The sequence below is a fragment of the Lytechinus variegatus genome, chromosome 13, assembly GCF_018143015.1.
Source record: "Lytechinus variegatus isolate NC3 chromosome 13, Lvar_3.0, whole genome shotgun sequence".
Taxonomy (NCBI): Eukaryota; Metazoa; Echinodermata; class Echinoidea; order Temnopleuroida; family Toxopneustidae; genus Lytechinus; species Lytechinus variegatus.
Window position 1 is genome coordinate 29044758 of NC_054752.1, and position 21116 is coordinate 29065873.

Here is a 21116-nt window from a genome sequence, read left to right on the forward strand (position 1 = left end):
TGAGTGAGTGACATCATCAACTCTCTCATTTGGGTGTAACTGGCTCGTTCACATAACTATTTTGTTGAAAATAAGCGAAACTTTGAAATGTCATAACTTTTTTATTTTACATCCAATTTTGATGAAATTTTCAGCATTGTGCTTGTCTGATCTTTCTCTATTGATTCAAACCAACATATTTCTGAGGTGGACTTGACCTTTAAATGCCAGACTGTTGTTAGCCTAACACCAAACCGGTGTTTCAACGGTTACACTTCGTATTTCCGAAGCTTCGTAATTCCGAAGGTTCTTTATTCCGAAGGTTCGTAATTCCGAAACACGTAAATTGCCTATACCTCGATGTTCGTTAATCCGAAAACGAAAAAGGGTTCGTTAATCCGAACATTTGTGGCGTAATTCCGACGATTCGTTATTCCGAAGGTTCGATAATCCGAAAACGAAATAAGGTTCGTTGTTCCGAAGGTTCGTTAATCCGAAAACGAAATAAGGTTCGTTGTTCCGAAGGTTCGTTAATCCGAAAACGAAAAAGGTTCGTTATTCCGAAGGTTCGTTAATCCGAAAACGAAATAAGGTTCGTTTTTCCGAAGGTTCGTTAATCCGAAAACGAAATAAGGTTCGTTAATCCGAAAACAAAATAAGGTTCGTTTTTCTGAAGGTTCGTTAATCCGAAAACGAAATAAGGTTCGTTAATCCGAAAACAAAATAAGGTTCGTTAATCCGAAAACAAAATAAGGTTCGTTAATCCGAAAAATGAAAACCGGGAAAGCAGAGGCAAGGGGAGGGGGGCGGGGGACACTGTTGCCGTTCAATTATCATATGAGGATGGGAAGGCAAGGGCGGCCGAACGAATTTTCGTTGGGGGTAAAGCCAAAAAATGAAACTCATACGTCAAAATTGGGACTGTGGTGATATTTTCACCTTAAGATTATCATCTGCTTGAAGTCATAGTCTGTTTGATAGTGATTAAGTAGAGAATAACTTTTTTGAAGTGACTTCTTATTATGGCAAAATGTATATTTAGGCTTTATTTTTCGGGAGAGAGTATAATGAGCGAGCGGCTTGGTAAAACAAATTCAAAGGTGAAGTTGTATAACGTTTTTTGTGGTCAGTTATTCTTAAAATGGCATTATTGCGAGGTGTTGCGAGCGTGAATCACAAGCTACTTTAGGTTATTTCAATAAAAAATGAAAATTAGTTTTTAAAAATCCGAGCAGATTTCTGCTGTCATTAAAAAGATGTGCATCTAACTAAAGAATTAACACGAGCGCAAAACGCGAGCTTAAACATACTGACCAGAAAAGGAACCTGTTAAAGAAAGCATTTAGTGACCTCTTAAGGATGCATATTTCACCAATCGAATGAGAGTGCGAAGCGCAAGCTGAAATTTTTCAATATTCCAGCCTGAAAACTTAACTTAACTTGTATACTTTAAAAAGAGTATTTTATTTCGAAAAAAACATGAAAAACGGCATATTTGTTTTTGAAAAAGGAACTTTCCCATTTTGGAAAATATTAATTCCCCTGTTTTTTATTCCATTTTTGATGCCCCCTGCCTCCCTCCCGGCGGATCCAACTTTCGTCAAATAGAGGGGGGGGGGGAATTTTTTTTTTGCCATATTTTCCTTGATCGGCAGTTTAAAGTTGATTTTTGTTTGTTTCTTTGAAAGGGTAGTCCTAACAGTCAATAATTAGCTTTATCCTTATAAAATAAAGTAAATATGTAATAACATGATAAACCCTTTTTAAATAATGCGAGCGCGAGCTATATTTTTGTTAATATGATGGGCAATATGTTTGTGATCTTCAAAGCGAGATGCCTATGTAACTAAATTTAGATAATAACTGCTAGCAAGAAGCGCGAACAGAATTTTTAAATATATAAGCTCTGATCTGATCTAAACATGCTAAAGGGGACATTTTAAGAACTTTTTGCAGTTAGCCATGAAGACGATCGTGTTTTAGCCAATGGCGGCGGAACGTATTTTTTTTTTGGGGGGGCAAAGTAAAAAAAAGGGGCCAATAGGGGCAATTTGGTGCAAACGGATATTTTCACCATTAGATTATCATCTGTGTAAAGAGGTTGTGTGTTTTTGTAGTAACTAAATTGAGCACAATTTTTTAAGTGATCACTAAACCTGCTAAAGTTATATATTTACGTTTCATTTCTGCGAGCGTAGAGAGCAAGCGGTTTGGGGGAAAAAGTCAAATCTGAAGATGTAAAATTCACCTTTTTGGTCAATACTGTGAAAAGGGCATCCTTGTGAGATGTTGCGAGCGAATCACGTGCTCAATCTTTTGGAAATTTCATGTGGGCCTAGAATGATGATATTGATAAAGATATCATTTACCCAGGGAAGCCACTTCAGTTCTGAAAACTATTCTCCCAGCTATTATTATTTTTTTTACAAGAATGCTATAGAATGTCCAGTTTTCAGGTTGGAAAATCGGAAAAATTTGGCTCACGTTTCTCGCTCGCATCAAGTATTGTTTATTGAGGAACTCATTCTATTCCTGGTTACAAAAAAGAAGTATGAAATGTCCAGTTTTCAGGTTGGAATATCACAAATTTTAAGCTTGCGGTTCGCGCTCTCATTATTTAGTTCGTGAGATATATATTCTATTCATGAGTCACTAAATACAGTCCTTAAAAGATTACTTTCTGAAGCCTGTTGCATAAAACTTTTTACCTGAGAAAACTCCGGTAAAAACTGAAAACTAAGGTTAGTCTGATTTCCGCCAATTACTTTAGCACAGGGCAAAAACTCCTGTAAAAACAACCTGAGTTTTCTCAGGTAAAAAGTTTCATGCAACGGGCCCCAGGTCAGTATATAAACAAATTACAACTCGCCCTCGCATTAATTCTTTAGAAAGATACACATCTTTCTCACGATTTCAAAAAATGCTCCGAATGCTCACTTCACGTCTTGTTACATGAAATGTCTACTAGTTTCAGCTTGCGATTCGCGCTTTCAACATCTCACAAGGATCATTATTAGTATTATTTTTATTTTTATTACCAGCAGAAGCTGTTATTAAAAATGACATCCCCTCCAATACAAATCCTATTATCTAGAGGTTGCTCGCACGCTTCCAACACACTTGATCCCCTGCATCTTTAATTAAACCATTTGCTTATAGGCAGCAATTGCTCAGATAAAATCGAAATTAGCCTATGCTTGATCAGGGCGCCATTCTTAATGAAATACATGCTTTGGCCCCAACACACATCATCGATCGTTATTACTATCATTGCATAATATCGTGTAATCTTGTAATGACAACATCGTTTTTGTTACCAAAATGAATTATTTTCATTTTCGGAAATACGAACCTTATTTAATTTTCGGATTAACGAACCTTATTTCGTTTTCGGATTAACGAACCTTATTTCGTTTTCGGATTAACGAACCTTATTTCGTTTTCGGATTAACGAACCTTCGGAATTACGAACCTTATTTCGTTTTCGGATTAACGAACCTTCGGAATTACGAACCCTATTTTGTTTTCGGATTAACGAACCTTCGGAATTACGAACCTTATTTCGTTTTCGGATTAACGAACCTTCGGAATTACGAACCTTATTTCGTTTTCGGATTGACGAACCTTCGGAATTACGAACCTTCGGAAATACGAACCTTCGGAATAACCGAACCTTCGGAATTACGAAGCTTCGGAATTACGAATGTATGCGGTTTCAACACTGGTGTGGACCGATGTAGATACCAGACTGGTGTTAAATTAACACCGGCGGTTTTTTTTTTTTGTTTTTTTTACAGTCTACATGTATTTTTATTTTTATAGTTACAAAGCTACAATACGAATTGCACCAGCATAAAATGTGCAAAGTTACAACTTTAGGTGGAAACAAAAACGTTAAGGGGAGAACATGAACAAAAGAGGTATCTTTTACCCCCAAAAAGGTGTTGCCATTTGTGTATTTACGGTTCTAACTTAAGTTTAATGAATAAGTTCTGAAAAATTACAATGAAGTCCCTTGGTGCTTTATGATAAAACGAAATCAAGAACAGAGAATGAAAGATGACGAAGAAATGTGAAGTGCTGAATTTTCATTTGGATGTATAGCTAACTAATTGACAAATTAGTGAATAAATGAAGCGAGCGAGCTAAAAATGGTATTTTGTTATTCTTTTAAAATGATGACTTGGTCTAAGTCGATTTGTACGAAGGGTTATCTTTTTCAAACGGGTACGGGAATTTCAATATTCAGTATCTTTATAACAAAAATGTAATCATACTGATTTCATTATAAAAGATATACTTTTATAATGGGAGGGGGCAATAGTCCCGCAAAGTTTATCATTAAAAGATAAGGGCTCTTTTGATTGTATAAGTATCCATCTATTTGAACCGGGCATGGTGGCTCAGTGGTAGAGCGTCCGCCTCATGAACGGATGGTCGTGGGCTCGATCCCTGGCCGAGTCATACCAAAGACTTACGAAAAAAATGGAACCTCCTGCCTTCTTGCTAGGCGCTCAACGTTTAGATTGGAGAAGGGTTATAATAACATAACATATTATGTTAAGCAGGGCCGGCTGGAAAAGCAGTTTCCTAACTGAAGTGCCCACCCTGGGTAAATAAAACGTTCTTATTTTATGATTATTATCATTATCATTATTATTATTTAGTCTAAAGGCCTGGTCACACCGCCCGAGCGTTGTTGGAACGGTCGTGGAGCGGTAGGGGGAGAGGGTCGAATTTCACTCACAAAATTGGGGAAAAAATCGAGAAAAAAAATCGAAATCGAAAAGAGTGAACGGCAGCGAGCGGTGATGATTTTTTTTTCTCTCCGCTCCACGACCGCTCCAACAACGCTCGGGCGGTGTGACCATGCCTTAAAGGCATGGTCACGCTTGCTCCCGTTCACCATTTTGGATTTCGATTGTTTTTATTTTGTTTTCGATTTTTTTTTTCCCCCAATTTTGCGAGCGAAATTCGACCCTCTCTTCCTATCGCTCCAACAACGCTCGGGCGGTGTGACCAGGCCTTTACTTCGTTAAACTTGCCTTGTTACTCGTAAACGTCAAGGCATTGTTGATAAGAAGACGTCATCATATTACAAATGATTATTAATAATCTATAGCGAGTCTGATTTCAATCTTCAAATTTAATCTACGCGGAGCCAAGGTTCTTACAGCTATTAAATCAGGAAAACGTGATATAGGCCTCGGAACACGTAAGTAGTAACCATTGAATCCGGCATTGTCCGTCGGGGGCAACACCGGGATATTTCAAGAGGGAGAGGGGGTGAGACGACCTTTCGCTAGTGCTTTTTTCTTCCAAGTTAATAAGAGGGGTGTTATAGTGTTTCGCGGCCCACCTCTTCATTTCTCATACTCTACCTTTTCTTCTTTTTTTCTTCTCCCTATCTTATCTCTTTTATTTCCTATACTTGAGCACAACTCCCATTTAGTGACGTCCTAGTGGCCGGTCAATATTTTTTATCGCAAGCGTATCGTGTTCAAAATGCTGACCAATTAGAACTGTTGTTCCAAATCAATTGTAAGCTTTTATGGGCGGTGACAAAATTTCTGCCCTGAGTTATATAGTTTAAAGAGTTTGACCATTCTTCTTAGTGGCCAGTGTAATAGACCAGTTCGTAGTTACTTCATGGACAATTTTGGTCAAATGACCTTTCATTTCTTTCATTATGATAGTCAGATTTCAAAGTAAGATATAGCGTAAGCTTGCCTTACATAGCAGGATGAAGAAATTGAAAAGCCCAGGTGACTAGAATAGCACACCAACGAACACTTTATGAAGGTATTTGTTGCATTCCTACTTTGAATGCATATCATAGCATGTTGCACAGTGTGCTAGGCAAACTGTGAAATACCAGTCGTTCATGGACGCATTGTTGTTTTGTGTGGAAGTAAATGAATACCACTATTCAAAAGAATATATGAATAATCAAGACATCAAAGTTGGTGCTTATCTCATTAGATTTTAAAGCACCATGTCACTTGAGTACAATGACCTTCCTTTGATCATGCGTAGAATCTTTTGATCATGCGCAGAAAGGAACTACGGACTTGCTTATAGTCAAATGCTATTTTGAAGTTTGGGATGAATCGCACTCAACACTTGCGGTGTTAGCATCAAGCGCAAAATCTATAAGAATTAGATTAGCCAGTTAAGACGGAACGCATTACTTTACTCAAAGTTCACTGAAGTAGGCCTACCAATCAACTGCAGTTATGTTTGCTGGTCTTCTGGGATTGGAACACTTATATTTCGTCACGGTGGTCATTGTGACGGGTAAGTATGATCAATGTTTCGTTTGACTTTGATTATGCTCAACGTGCTGCTATAAGGGGGGCAAACTACCCTATGATTTTGAAGTATTGAAAAAGAAGGAAATGTGACATGTAAGAGGGGGAAAAGAGGAAGAAAATGAGGAGAGACGAACGGAAAAGAAAAATAGGGGTATAGGTCTTGTAACGCTATATTACTCTTTAACTCATATAATTCTCCATAGGCTTGCAGACAGTTAAAAAAAACAGTCGCTCAGCGGGTTTTCAGGAAAATGTTTTTTCAGTGGTCTTTAAGCACTCTCGATCACAATGGTGAGCTTCCAAAGGACTTCTTGGCCGATTCAACATGTTCAGTGTTTTGTTGTCGAGGCTGGACATTTCGGACAACATTTGTCATCTCATTTACATGAAATTAAAGGAGCATATTCTTGATCGATTGTGATCCTCCAGTAGTACCAGAAGTGGACCAATTGCTAGGACCAAGGCTTAACTTGACTCGATTATCTTTTAAAATAGAAATGAAAAATAGAGCTATAAGAGAAAAAAACAGAGATAAAAAAAGCATTGAATTGCCCTGTTAGTCTTTCCACGATCTTTCGACAATCTCTCAATTTTTTTGTCGAAATCACTAACAGACTGCCGAGAGATCCTTAAAAGTCATTGAAAGACAAGGGAAAGTCTGAAAAAAAAAGATTTTCGAAAAATCATGTTCCATAAAAGACCATTAGATTTCTATTGAAAGATCGCTGTATAGGACTAGTGTACAATCTCCGCTAGACAAGAAATGTAATTCAGAGTTTACCGTCTCGGATCAAGGGGGTATTGTCTTGGTCTTTCAAAGTTCTTTCAGTGGTCTCTCTGACAGTCTTCCAGAGATCTTTGGCAGCATACCAGATGATTTTCAGTGATCTCTCAACTGTCCTATTCCAAATGTATGAACATAAGTAATTTTTCTGGAAAGGTTGCTCCCTAATGATTTCAGGAGGTTACAGACCGATAGCATGGAGACCACAATCCTCAGTAAGAGATTTTTTAATTTTATTGTTCTTTCAAGTGTATCCTTTTTGTGATTATCTATTCCGCCATTGTTACCTATCTTTTTCAAGCTTCCACGACTATCGGAGGGACTCGGCTAAAGTCGACACTTAGGACCTCTGAGTGTCAAAGCTGCCGGTACTTAAGGCGTGAGGATGGGGTACTGGTTCAAGGAACCCTTGTCAATACAAGTTCTGTCCTCAAACGAAACCAGGAAAGAACCGCCACCACATCCATCGTTTATTGTGCTCCTGACAAAGGTATATACTTGACTAATATGATCATATAGATTACGCAGGAGGCAAGGGCAATCCCTTAAAAGAGATTGATATAGGCCCTCTTGCTTTCTATGACTAAAATAATTATTATGATATGGACATGTATGGAAGGACCAATGACGCCATAGTGTATACTAATTGTGTCCACAGTACTTTTTAAAAAAGGAGTGCGCTGATTGGTTGAAAGGTGAATACGTACGATAAGCATGATTGAGGGCGGCTGTCATTTGCACTTCCCCGAGCACATTACATGAGATGGGTATTCATTGGCCTTCCATACTTCCGAAAGTTTGGCACTGCAACCAAAGCATTTCGTGTGTGTTTTATATTGTAAAGATTGTATGTATTTGCTTTTCTTTGCTTTTTTGTATTGTTTTGTTTTTGTTAATCCAACCAACAGATCCATGTTCATCAAATCCCTGCAGTCAAGCCAAGGAGTGCTACGCACATCCGTACAACCAGGGATACGATTGCGACTGTGCTTTCGGTTACTACGGTGACGAGTGTCGTAAGTTATTAGATATTTCTCGTCAAATTCTTGTTCTTGAACTTTTTCATCATCTTTTTTTGTTGAAAAAATGAAAGTATGATATTATTTTCTGGATGGTATGACAAAATTTTCATTAGAAAAGGCTTAACAAAATGGTTCGCTTACTAACCATGCTAACCTCGTCAAATATAATAGCTAATAACGCCACTGCTCAGTGTTGATTACTAGTCTTATCATTATCATGATAATCATCATAAGTTTCGCATTTCTATATCGAATTCATTATTTTTTATGATAACATTTTCCTCTTTATACCCGTGGTAATATTAGAAACAGACGAAGTAAAACCCTTGTATCATTTATGTTAATGCAGAGAAAAACGGGAAAATGGGTGGGATTCTCGACAATGAAGGAAAGCTCTTGTTGTTCAAGATGCCGACATTTGAGTTAGAACACGAGATACTGATAGCTCCTCCCGATCCAATGATAGTGCAATACAAATTTTACACGGTCTACGATCGCCTGAATGATCTGGTCTACGTTGCGGCGAATGATGTCTTCTACCGTGGCCGACCAAGGGCTTCTGGCCACTTTGAGCGTTTCAACAACTTCACCGAAATGTATCCCGGAAAAGGTAATTTTTTGGGGCCTTCTACCATTTTTTTCAATGTGAAATTTCTTACAACAGGCTGGATTTGCTCTTTGTTCAAATTATGCTCATGGTCCATTATCCCGAGGAAAAAGTGCGGAGACCCACCGCAGAAATTATATGTTTATTTTTAGTCGTGGTCTTTGCATTTTGTAATGGACCGTATTCAAACTTGCTTTCTGTGAGTCTAAGGGAGACCGTCCTGGGGCCTGTTTCATATGACTGTCGTAACTTTGCCATTATGGCAGCTATCACGGCAACCTTGATTCTGAATGGCTGCTGAGCCCTGTTACCATGGTAGTTGTCATAATGGCAAAGTTACCACAGTCGCAAGTCCTTTATGAAACTGAACCCTGGTCCCGCTACAATCCAGTAGTGGCATTTTCCTTCAGGGTGCGAACGCGACATCTAAATTCATAATACAAGATAAGTTACAGGGGCTACCCAGAGACAGAGTGGACACGGTCTCGCAAAAGAGCAACAAGTGGCGGCAACACCATTGATGCAGAGAGAGCAGATGGTGAAAGGGGCTACCGACCAACTAAAAAGGCTTTAAGCAGGGGTTTACCAGAAGGGGGGCTAAATCTGACAACTACAAAAAAAAGAAAGGAAGAGGCCCCAATCAATTTCGGGAGAACTTTTTCGTCGAATAATTTTTGACACCCCTCCCACCCCCACGGGGCATGTGCACTTTCCTTACCATTTTTATCCCAACTGCTTGTACTGACTTCGCCATATCACTTGGCGAATTCTGAATATTTTATGTTTCTATTTTTGTCAAAGGAAGGAGTATATTGCTTGGCAACAATTCTACCTGGTTATATCTGGGTAACAGCGACTCCGGTCTCATAACGCGCCACCAGCTTCCGGATATGCTACATGAGGAGACAATCTACCATGGAATCCTCAACACTAGGCCTACACCAGAGGATACTCCTATTCATCCTGGTCCATTCGTCATGGCCATTTCACACATCCGTAGGTATGCGCCATCTCCGATTTCTATTTCGTTGTTTCGATTCATCCACAACCTTACTATGGAAAGCCAGCAACGCCAACATCTAAAATGCATTTGATTTCTAGGTAATGATGTATATTCGTGCATCCATCGTTGTCGTGACAAATTGGTGTGCTTCCCCTTTGGTTTTAAAGAACATTGTGCAAATTTCTAGGAGAAAAAATGTGACATAGTTGGATTTCCATGAAGTTGAAAGACAAATCCATCCCATCAAAAAGTTCATTTGAATAAAAAAGAGGAGAATGAAACATGAATAGCACTGAAAATTTCATCAAAGTCGGATGTAAAACAAGAAAGTTATGACATTTTTAACTATTCATTTCGTAATCTATAAAATATTCTAATTTTCTCCTCATTGTCATATGAAACAAAGTTTCATTTTTCACTGAACATGTGGAATGACCATTGTTTAACATTTTATGATTCAGTCAAGTTGGTCCTTATTGTCAAATCTGTAAAAAATTAAATATTGTATTATTCAAACAATAAAAAACAAAAGACATAGTGAGTGAGGGACATCATCGATTTTTTCATTTGCATGTGACTAATTTGTGCATATAATTATTTTGTGAAAAAGTAAGCGAAACTTTAAAATGTCATAACTTATTTTACATCCAATTTTGATGAAATTTTCAGCATTATGCTTGTCTGATTTTTTTTATTTTGATTAAAATCTACATTTCTCTGAGGTGGACTCGACCTTTAAGGTTGAGTGGATCAATCGTAAGTCTTTGTAAGATGGAACACTGGAGTCATGCCCTGTAATTCACATTCAGTCATTGGAGTGAAAGAATACTCGTGCTTATCTCAGTGATTTAAAAAGAAAACGCTATTCCGGCTCTTGTATTCTTTCATTACAGATTACTTTTCTGGATAGATTCGAAAGGGATAATGAGCTGCACCGTAGACGATTGTATGAACACTGCTGGCCGTGTTCATTTATTTTCCGAGGAAAAATATCCAGCAGGAGTAGCTAGATGCAGTCTCGTCGTGGAAGATAAAAGTAGGTACAAGGATTCAATTTGCCAAATCTGTAGGACGTCGTTTGACAAAGATTTGATATTGAAATCGGCCTTTGCAATAAACGCAAAGTCCGTAGGTTTAGCACACTTTGATTAATATGACAACTCACGCGCTAGTAATTGCTTTGTTTGGAAAATCCTGTAACGAACTCCCGGAACGAACTATGGCGTCTACCGCTTTCCATAGTCAAAATATATAAAAGTCAACCTTTCAATATGTAATCGTAAAATAAATGCACTGGGGTCTCAGATAAGGTTCAACAGCTGAAGGTGTAAGGGCACTTTGTGTATAAAATCATTTTTTTTAACGTTAGACGACCATTAAACCTTAGATTAAAGGACAAGTCAACCGCAACAAAAAGTTCATTTGAATAAAAAGATAAAAATCTAACAAGCGCAACACTGAAAATTTCACCAAAATCGGATGTAAAATAAGAAAGTTATGACAACTAGCAGCAATTACCCGTGGCAGCACAGGGGGTAGGAGTCATTTTTCTTTATCAAAGTGTGTGGGGGAGGGGAGGGGGTGACAATCTTGTATGTACAGCTAGACTGCCTATTCACACATTGTTTACGTTCAGCAGAGCGCACACATGCATATATGCATGCAGCCAGCGCATGAGTAAGTACGTACCGTACCGTACCATACCCGGTCGACAGTCGGCATGATGGCATGAATGCTTTGTATTTCGCTGACCCTAGAGAGGTAAAAGGGACTGGGAACTTCGAAGCTATACTCAGGGCTGCGAAAAGGAATGCCAACAAGTTACGAATTGTAAAAAAACTTTAAATAATGCGACCAAAATACCACAAACAACCCCCTCATGACAATCTGTGAACAATTTGACCATGTTTAGAAAAAATTCCAGCTCCATTGAGTGGAAAACCACGGAAAAAAGCTGCGTCAAACAAACGGAAGGACACACAAGATTAGCCAAATTATAGTAAGGATTCAAAGTTTCGCTTAATTTCACATCCTGGTCGGTATACAAATGAGGGGACTGATGACATTACTCACTATTTCTTTTGTATTGTATTATATGAAATATGAAATATTCTAATTTTCTCCTCATTGTCCTGTAAATCAAAGTTTTATTTCACCCTGAACATGTGGCATTACCATTGCAATAGTTGGCCCTTGATGTCAAATTGGTAAAAAATAAAATATTGTATAATTCAAACAATAAAAAAAAAAACAAATAAATAGTGAGTGATGGATATCACCGACTCTCTCGATTGCTTACCACTGAATTGTGCATATAGCTGTTTTGTGAAAAATAAGCGAAACTTTGAAATGTCATAACTTTCTTATTTTACATCCGATTTTAATCAAGTTTTCAGCATTATGCTAGTTTGATTTTTCTCTATTTATTCAAATCAACATTTTTCTGGGGTTGACTTGACCTTGAAGAATATAATCCCAAAACCATTCGTTTTGTCTTTTGCCTCTATCTGACTACAATTATATGGAAAGCGAAAGACGTCAACGTGTAAACGCACAGTCCTTTGGGTGAACACACTTTGATCATAAAATATGACAACTCACACGCTTGTGTGTGTCTGCTTGTTTGGAATATCCTGTAACGAATTATGGCGTCTACCGCTTTCCATAGTCAAAATACATGTATATAAATGCCAACTTTTCAATGTATAATTGTAAAATAAGTGCACTGAGGTCTCCGATAAGCTTCAACAACTGAAGGTGTAAGGGCAATTTGGGTGCAGGGGCTACCTTTTTGTCTCACCTGCGAAGCAAAGTGAGACTATAGGCGCCGCTTTTCCGACGGCGACGGCGACGGCGGCGGCGACGGCGGCGGCGGCGGCGGCGGCGGCGTCAACATCAAATCTTAACCTGAGGTTAAGTTTTTGAAATGATGTCATAACTTAGAAAGTATATGGACCTAGTTAATAAAACTTGGCCATAAGGTTAATCAAGTATTACTGAACATCCTATCAGAGTTTCATGTCACATGACCAAGGTCAAAGGTCATTTAGGGTCAATGAACTTAGACCATGTTGGAGGAATCAACATCGAAATCTTAACCTGAGGTTAAGTTTTTGAAATGTCATCATAACTTAGAAAATATATGGACCTAGTTCATGAAACTTGGACATAAGGTTAATCAAGTATCATTGAACATCCTGCATGAGTTTCACGTCACATGACCAAGGTCAAAGGTCATTTAGGGTCAATGAACTTTGGCCGAATTGGGGATATCTGTTGAATTCCCATCATAACTTTGAAAGTTTATGGATCTGATTCATGAAACTTGGACATAATAGTAATCAAGCATCACTGAAAATTTTGTGCAAGTTTCAGGTCTCATGATTAAGGTCAAAGGTCATTTCGGGTCAATGAACTTTGGCCGAATTGGGGGTATCTGTTGAATTACCATCATAACTTTGAAAGTTTATTGGTCTAGTTCATTAAACTTGGACATTAGAGTAATCAAGTATCACTGAACATCCTGTGCGCGTTTCAGGTCACATGACCAAGGTCAAAGGTCAATGAACTTTGGCCGAATTGGGTGTATCTGTTGAATTACCATCATAACTTTGAAAGTTTATGGATCTGATTCATGAAACTTGTACATAAGAGTAATCAAGTATCACTGAACATCCTGTTCGAGTTTCAGGTCACATGATCAAGGTCAACGGTCATGTAAGGTCAATGAACTTTGGCCATGTTGGGGTTTTTGTTGAATAACCATCATATCTCTGTAAGTTTATTGGTCTAGTTCATAAAAAAGGGAAATAAGAGTAACCATGTATCACTGAACATCTTGTGCGAGTTAGAGTAGTATTCAAAGTGAGCACTGCTGCTATATTGAACCGCGTGATGCAGGTGAGACGGCCAGAGGCATTCCACTTGTTTTAAGTTTTGCCGGCCATTAAACTCCGAATTTAGAACATAATCCTAAAACCACTCGTTTTTCTTTTGCCTCTATCTCACTACAAGTTGGCAAGATATTTTGGTCTGACTATCTTTCAACTGAGGAAGGCTATCCCCAAGATATCCTAATGGCAGATTTGGATGGCAAGCGGGTTCAGACGGTGTGGAAACGTACTTCCAACTTCAAGCTGATGGTGTTTACAATATGGAACGACTGGCTTGTAGCCTACGAATTTGAGTCGTTTCGATTCTGGATGAGTAGATTCCGGAGTCACATCGCCGAGTCAAGTAATGGAACCGCTCTGCCGTGGAAGTGGTTCCAGTCTACGTTCCAAGGAATACATTACATAACTGAAATGGTTTCAGTTTAAAGTTCTCATGGCGGTGTAATAATTTATGAAAATATACCTGTTTTCCTATGAGAGTGTTTTAGGCATCTTTATTAAGTACGTTCATCGTCAAAGTTTTTAATCTGTTGTGGATTTCTTCCTATAATCCTTGAATCGCTTTGATTATTTCATCAAGATGGAGAGTACTCTATATTACTATAAATAATTATTATCATTACCCAGAATTTATTTTTTTTAATATTCTGTGCTCAATACTAATTTTATACCTAGATCAGATTACAAAGTCAAACCTTTTTGTGTAGGCCTATAATTCATTTATCTTGAAGTTGTAGTTAGTGCCCTTCCTAATCACATATTGTTGGTGTTATATTATCGCCTTGATTAATCACCATTTAAAATCACACTGTTGATGTAACTGTTGATGTTTAATACTCCCTTTTTCAGCCCTTGATTATAAGGTTTTGATATTTCAATCTTTATGTATTATATTATTATATATAAATATACCATTTTTACATTCTAAATTACTTTGCACATATATTGTCAAATAAATGGTGGATAAAAATTTAATAGAAAACAAGAAATATGGAAAGGATAAAACGTTTCACAACAAAGTTCGGCACAAGGTATCATTATAGAGAATGAAACACCACGCCTAATATATAAAATATAATACGCTTCTCACCGCAGTACAACACATGATGATGGAGATGATGAATTCACTGCTCGACTTCAAGCGACGACGAGAAATCACCACTATCGCCGGAAACTCCAGCTCCAGACAGGCAAAAACATGGAAAAACATTATACGAAAAGAAAACTAAAAGGATAGATAACAAGCAAAAAAGTAGAGTGCAAAGGAAAACACTAAGCTGTAAGCGAATAACGAATGAAAGGGAAAAGTATAAGTCGATCATGAAATGGAAGAAATCATTTCAAAATCAACAAAATTAATGAATGATGACTCGATTTCTCTTCATCCTATATCCTTAATGTGGGATAAAACGAAAAGAAGCAAATCGTTGCTTCGTGCAAAAAAAGACAGATATTTTAACGGTTTGTTTACAAGAAACTTACTGGACGAAAGAGCTAGAACACGAGACTTCATCGCAATGGAATGGTGCATGTTTCTTTAGTAATGGGTCTAACCACTCCAAAGGGTTTTCAATATTATTGAGAAAGAAATTACCTCTAGAAATTGTAAACATCTATGCGAGAAATGATGGAAGGACCGTTGCTCTTAGATTAATTTATAACAATTGTTATTATTTATTATTGAATGTTTATGCGCCAACAAAGTAATCTGATAAAGTCACACTTTTTAAATGACCTAAATGACCTTCACCTTAATGATGTGACCTGAAACTCGCACAGGATGATCAGTGTTACTTGATTACTATTATTCCCAAGTTTCATGAATCAGATCCATAAACTTTCAAATTTATGATGGTAATTCAACAGATACCCCACAAATTTGGTCAAAGTTCATTGACCCTAAATGACCTTTGACCTTGGTCATGTGATGTAAAACTCATGCAGGATGTTCAGTGATACTTGATTAACCTTATGTTCAAGTTTCATGACCTAGGTTCATATATTTTCCTAAGTTATGATGACATTTCAAAAAACTTAAGCTTAGGTTAAGGTTTGGATGTTGATTTCCCCCAACATGGTCCAAGTTCATTGACCCTAAGTGACATGTGACCTTGGTCATGTGACATGAAACCCAGGTTGGATGTTCAGTAATACTTGATTAACTTATGTCTAAATTTCATGAACTAGGTCCATAAACTTTCTAAAGATATGCTGTCATTTCAGATACGCCGCCGCCGGAAAAACGGCGACTATAGTCTCACTCTGCTGTGCAGGTGAGACAAAACATGGATAAAGAAAATGTTATTTTACAAAGTTACAAGATGAGCTCAATAAACAGAGTGAAAAGGCTGATAAAAATCCAACCAAGAAAGAAATTGATAAGTTAGAAACAATCAGAAATGAATTAGATAAATGTTACACATAAAAGTGCAAAGGTGCTTATATTAGAGCGAGGGAGAAATGGATGGAGTCTGGCGAAAAGTCGTCCAAGTAATTTTTGAAAAAAAAGAAACCATAAATGGAATGGAAAAAAAAGAGATTAACGGTATGGTACAAAACGGTAAGACATTTACTAAGAAAACGGGATTTTGAAGATTATTAATAATTATTTCAGTAAATTGTACATAAGTAGCTATAACGATGTCGATATGAACATCAAATCCGGGATCAAATCATACTTTAAAAATATTGAATTGAAAGAATTAGAGGAGAAGGATGCACTAAGTTGTGAAGAAATAGTAACCGAAAACGAGTGTATAAAGCTTTGCTTTCAATGCAAAATAACAAGGCACCTGGTTGCGATGGATCGAGTTCGGAGTTTTATAAATGTTTTTGGCCAGACATAAAAGATTTGCTAATCGACAGTCTAAATGGAGGACACGCTCAAGGGGGTTGTCAGAAGGTCAAAGACAAGGTATACTCACACTGCCATTGAGAAGTAGGGGATAGTAGATTATTAGACAATTTGAGGCCAATCTCATTACTAAATACTGGTCATAAGATTTTGGCGAGAGTTTTGTCACAACGACTACAACGATTAATTCATAAAATGGTTTCGTTTAATCAAACAGGTTACGAGTATATTAAGGGGCGTTCAGCCTCAGATAACTTAAGGTTTTACAAGATGTTATTGATTATTGCAAAATTTTGGAACAACAAGGATTGGTATTTAGACTTCAAACAACATTTTGTTCGTGTGAGACATGGCTTTCTTTTCGAAACCCTGTCAATATTAAATTTTAAAGATTCATTTATCGAATGGGTTGAAGTATTATATAAAAACGCTGGAGGCAAAGTAATAAATAATGGTTGGATTTTAAAACAGTTTAAGATAGACAAGGGTGTAGACAAGGATGACCTCTATCGGCTTTGTTATTTGTTTTAGTTGTTAAGGTAATGACGTCACAGAAAGAAAGTCGGTGGTATTAAGATTCCATTCCACAAAGAACCATTTTTCAAAAGAATTAAAGATCTCATAGCTAGCAGACGACACCGCTCTTTTTGTTAATTCCGTCCAGGTAAGAAATGTCGCAATTCAAGATGTTATTAATTTCGGGGATTATTCTGGCTTAAAACTTAATTGAAACAAAACCAAAGTTATGCCACTTAATATAAATCATAATAAAACAAATGGTATATGCAATTTTGGATGGTCTGATGAACCAATTAAATACCTTGGGCTTGTATTATGCAAGAATACCAATGACTTTAATGTCCTTAATTGGTCTGTAAAGATAGATAAAATTAAACGTATTATAAATCTTTGGAAGATGAGAAATCTGACATACTATGGGAAAATAGTTATTATAAAAATGTTACTTGTATATAAGCACATGCTACATCATGCCCCAAAATTATATCAAAGAACTTGCCTTGTACAGGATAAAGATTTTAGTAATTTTCTAATTTATGATGACTCTCTTTGTTTCATTTTGTAAATTTATTTTTAATTAGATTTGAATTCACCGATTGAGGGCGTATTGTTTTTTTTTGTACAGTCATGGAAAGCGTGTCGCTTGTCCGTTTAGTTGTTAAATTTCTTTAATTTCGTGATACGAGCCCAATGACGTAAGTATTGTTGTTGTTGTTTTTTTAAGTTTATCAGTTATATTATCAGATAAGCCGAGTGGCATGCTGAAATATGGTTTGAAATATTACGAATTAATATGTCAAAGTTATGTAAGCTGAGTGAATTTGTTCTTATGAAAACGCCGTATACGTGTACATGCATGCATTATGTAATAGAAAGCGTACGTGGCGTTATACGTAGTTGTGTATGTAACTTGAATTTGGCGCCTTCGGGCACGTGATGTCTGCATTGTCATAAGCCATGTAAACATAAAGAAGTAAACAGATACGCATTTGAAGTAGTAATTGATTTCTTTTATTATGAAAACTGCTGTACAAAAGGGATGAATTTAGGGGCATTGATCTGTACTACATGACGTATACAGTATGCTTATACTTGATATGACCTTTAAACTTGTCAAGGTAATTTGCACTTGTTCACTGCAACCATCCTGCCTGTGGGGAATCTACAGGTAGGACTATGGTATGCCAATGCTGTACATAGCACACACTTTGAAAAATCATTGAAATATCACTTTTGTGACCAAAATTGCTGATTTCCATACAATTACAATTTATTTTTCATTAGTAACTTGGGAATAATTTTTGTATTCACCAGATCGCTCAAAAACTTGAGTTTTGGGCATATTTTTGTGTATGCCCTCTATTGGTAGAAAGTAATATGGCAAGAAAATTTCAATTTTTCAATCTCTATATTTGATTCAGAAAAAAATAATTTAAAGAATTAAATTTACATAAGAGCCAAGTTATATGATGAATAGCTGTAATGAAAACTGACAGTGTAAGAAAATCAAACATTTGTCCCATATAAAAAGAGAAATTAAGCCAAACATTGCCACCATTATTTTGCCACACATGGAAATGTAACTGAGAACAAGGTTATATCATAACCTTGTTCATTGAATGAGTGGTAATTTGTTGGATAATTTAAGTTGTAATGCCGGTCAACGTTGTTTGCCTGTTTGTAAATCTATAGACATTTTATATATATATATATATATATGCCATGACATGTTGTCAATTTAGCTTATACCAGTATTGTTTATTCTGTTATTAAATTGCAGATTGAACCAGTCAGTCTTATTGTGCACACATAAACTAGACTAGGTCTGATTCTTGGGGTTTTGTTTCGACGTATCACACGCCACAGAACTTAATAAAATAATTCATTCATATTCATGGAATTCTAAAAGAGTAAAAGTGAAGAGTTTGCATTATTAATCCATCCCAATATGGGGTTTGGATATGATTGACATAAATTCTAGATTGAAATCACTCACACTTTCTTGGTTACCAAAAATTGTAAGAGGCGATGAACCACCCTGGAAATACATTTGTGAGTTTTGGTTACATAAATTAGGCGGTATACCATAATCCCGCATACATTCGTATTTCCGAAGCTTCGTTATTCCGAAGGTTCGGTTATTCCGAAGGTTCGTAATTCCGAAGGTTCGTTAATTCGAAAACGAAATGAGGTTCGTAATTCCGAAGGTTCGTTTACCCGAAAACGAAATAAGGTTCGTTGATCCGAAAACGAAATGAGGTTCGTAATTCCGAAGGTTCGTTATTCCGAAAACGAAATAAGGTTCTTAATTCCGAAGGTTCGTTAATCCGAAAACGAAATTAGGTTCGTTAATCCGAAGGTTCGTTAATCCGAAAATTAAATAAGGTTTGTATTTCCGAAAATGAAATTAATTCATTTTGGTGTTGTTCTTGCAAGATAACAGGATATTATGCAATGATAAAATAACAAACGATGATGCATGTGTGTGTTGTGGCCAAATAATGTATTAATTTAAGAATAGGCGCCCGGATCATACGCTTAATTTCGATTTTTCTCTGAGCAAATGCTGCCGAAGCAAATGGTTTAAAGATGCAGGGGATTAAGTGTGTTGGTCGGGTGCGAGTAACCTCCAGATAATAGGATTTGTATTGGATGGGATGTCATTTTTAATAGGAGCTTCTGCTGGTAATAAAATAAATAATACTAATGATGATCATAATAATCCCAAACGATGAATATGATAAAAAATGGTGATAAAGAATATAAATGTTAATAAAATTTTATTGATCGTTACGCCTCTTGTTAACAATGTTAATCTGTTTTTCATGATTACCAAAAAATGCTCGCAATGTTAACTTTTTATGTGGGGCGTTGTGGCCCAGTGGATCAGTCTTCTGACCATGAAATAGTGGTCGTAGGTTCTAATCCCAGCCATTGCGTAATTTCCTTCAACAAGAAATTTAGTCACCCGGGTGAGGTGACTGGGTACCCGGTATGAAGAAATTAATTAAATGCATTCCTTTGGGCGCCTAGGCAGCCCAGCTAAAGCCGTGATAATAACAGTTTTCAGAACTGAAGTGGCTTCCCTTGGTAAATAATACCATTATTACTATTATTATTATTCTTATTACTATTATGTCTTATTATGCCTACATGAAATTTCCAAAGCTTGAGCTCGTGAATCGCTCGCAATATCTCACAATGATGCACTTTTAACAGAAATTAGGTCCATAATTGACAAATGCGAGTCAAAAAACTTCAGATTTACTTTTTTTCCAAACCACATGCTCGCTACGTTTGCTCGCGAAAATAAAACCTAAATATATATCTTATCAATCATAAATCAATTAAAAAAACATTACTCAACTTAATTACTACAAAACACACAGCATTACACAGATGATAATCTCATGATTTGCACAAAAATGTCCGTTTAGGCATAGAAGTGCACCTTTTTGGCTTTGCCCCCCCCCCCCCCGGAAAATACGTTCCGCCGCCCTTGGTTGAAACATGTATCATCTTCATGGCTAGCTGCAAAAATCTCTTAACATGTCCCTTTTACATGTAGATCAGGTCAGAGCTTATAATAAAAACTTCTGCTCGCGCTTCTTGCTCGCAGCTGTTATCTAGTTTATAGTTCATACATAGCCATCTTGTATTGAAGATCACAATTTCACAAACATATTGCCCAACATATTTTCAACAAAAAATATAAAGCTCGCGCTTCGCACATGTATCATCGTTCGTTATTTTATCATTGCATAATATCCTGTTATCTTGCAAGGACAACACCGTTCTTGTTACCAAAATGAATTAATTTCATTTTCGGAAATACGAACCTTATTTAATTTTCGGATTAACGAACCTTCGGAATTACGAACCTTATTTCGTTTTCGGACTAACGAACCTTCGGAATTAAGATTCTCATTTCGTTTTCGGATAAACGAACCTTCGGAACAACGAACCTTATATAGTTTTCGGTTTATCGAACCTTCGGAACAACGAACCTTATTTCGTATTCGGAATGACGCCACAAATGTGCGGATTAACGAACCCTTTTTCGTTTTCGGATTAACGAACATTGAGGTATATGCAATTTACGTGTTTCGGAATTACGAACCTTCGGAATAAAGAACCTTCG

The 21116-nt window shown here is 36.9% G+C and overlaps 1 protein-coding gene across 2 annotated transcripts in view; it reads left to right on the top strand.

The window, feature by feature from the left end:
• The window catches only part of LOC121426869, a 35020-nt gene extending 19985 nt beyond the window's left edge, over positions 1–15035 (top strand). Inside the window, exons 2-7 of one of the 2 annotated variants that reach the window (XM_041623272.1) lie at positions 7379–7567; positions 7986–8093; positions 8449–8709; positions 9508–9706; positions 10603–10745; positions 13724–15035. In XM_041623272.1, coding sequence (XP_041479206.1) covers positions 8463–8709; positions 9508–9706; positions 10603–10745; positions 13724–14028 — 894 coding nt within the window. In that variant the 5' untranslated portion in view covers positions 7379–7567; positions 7986–8093; positions 8449–8462 and the 3' untranslated portion in view covers positions 14029–15035. Of the gene's footprint in view, positions 1–7294; positions 7568–7985; positions 8094–8448; positions 8710–9507; positions 9707–10602; positions 10746–13723 lie in introns of those variants that run through there. The other variant, XM_041623273.1, reaches the window with a different exon arrangement.
• The last annotated feature ends 6081 nt before the right edge of the window (positions 15036–21116 follow it).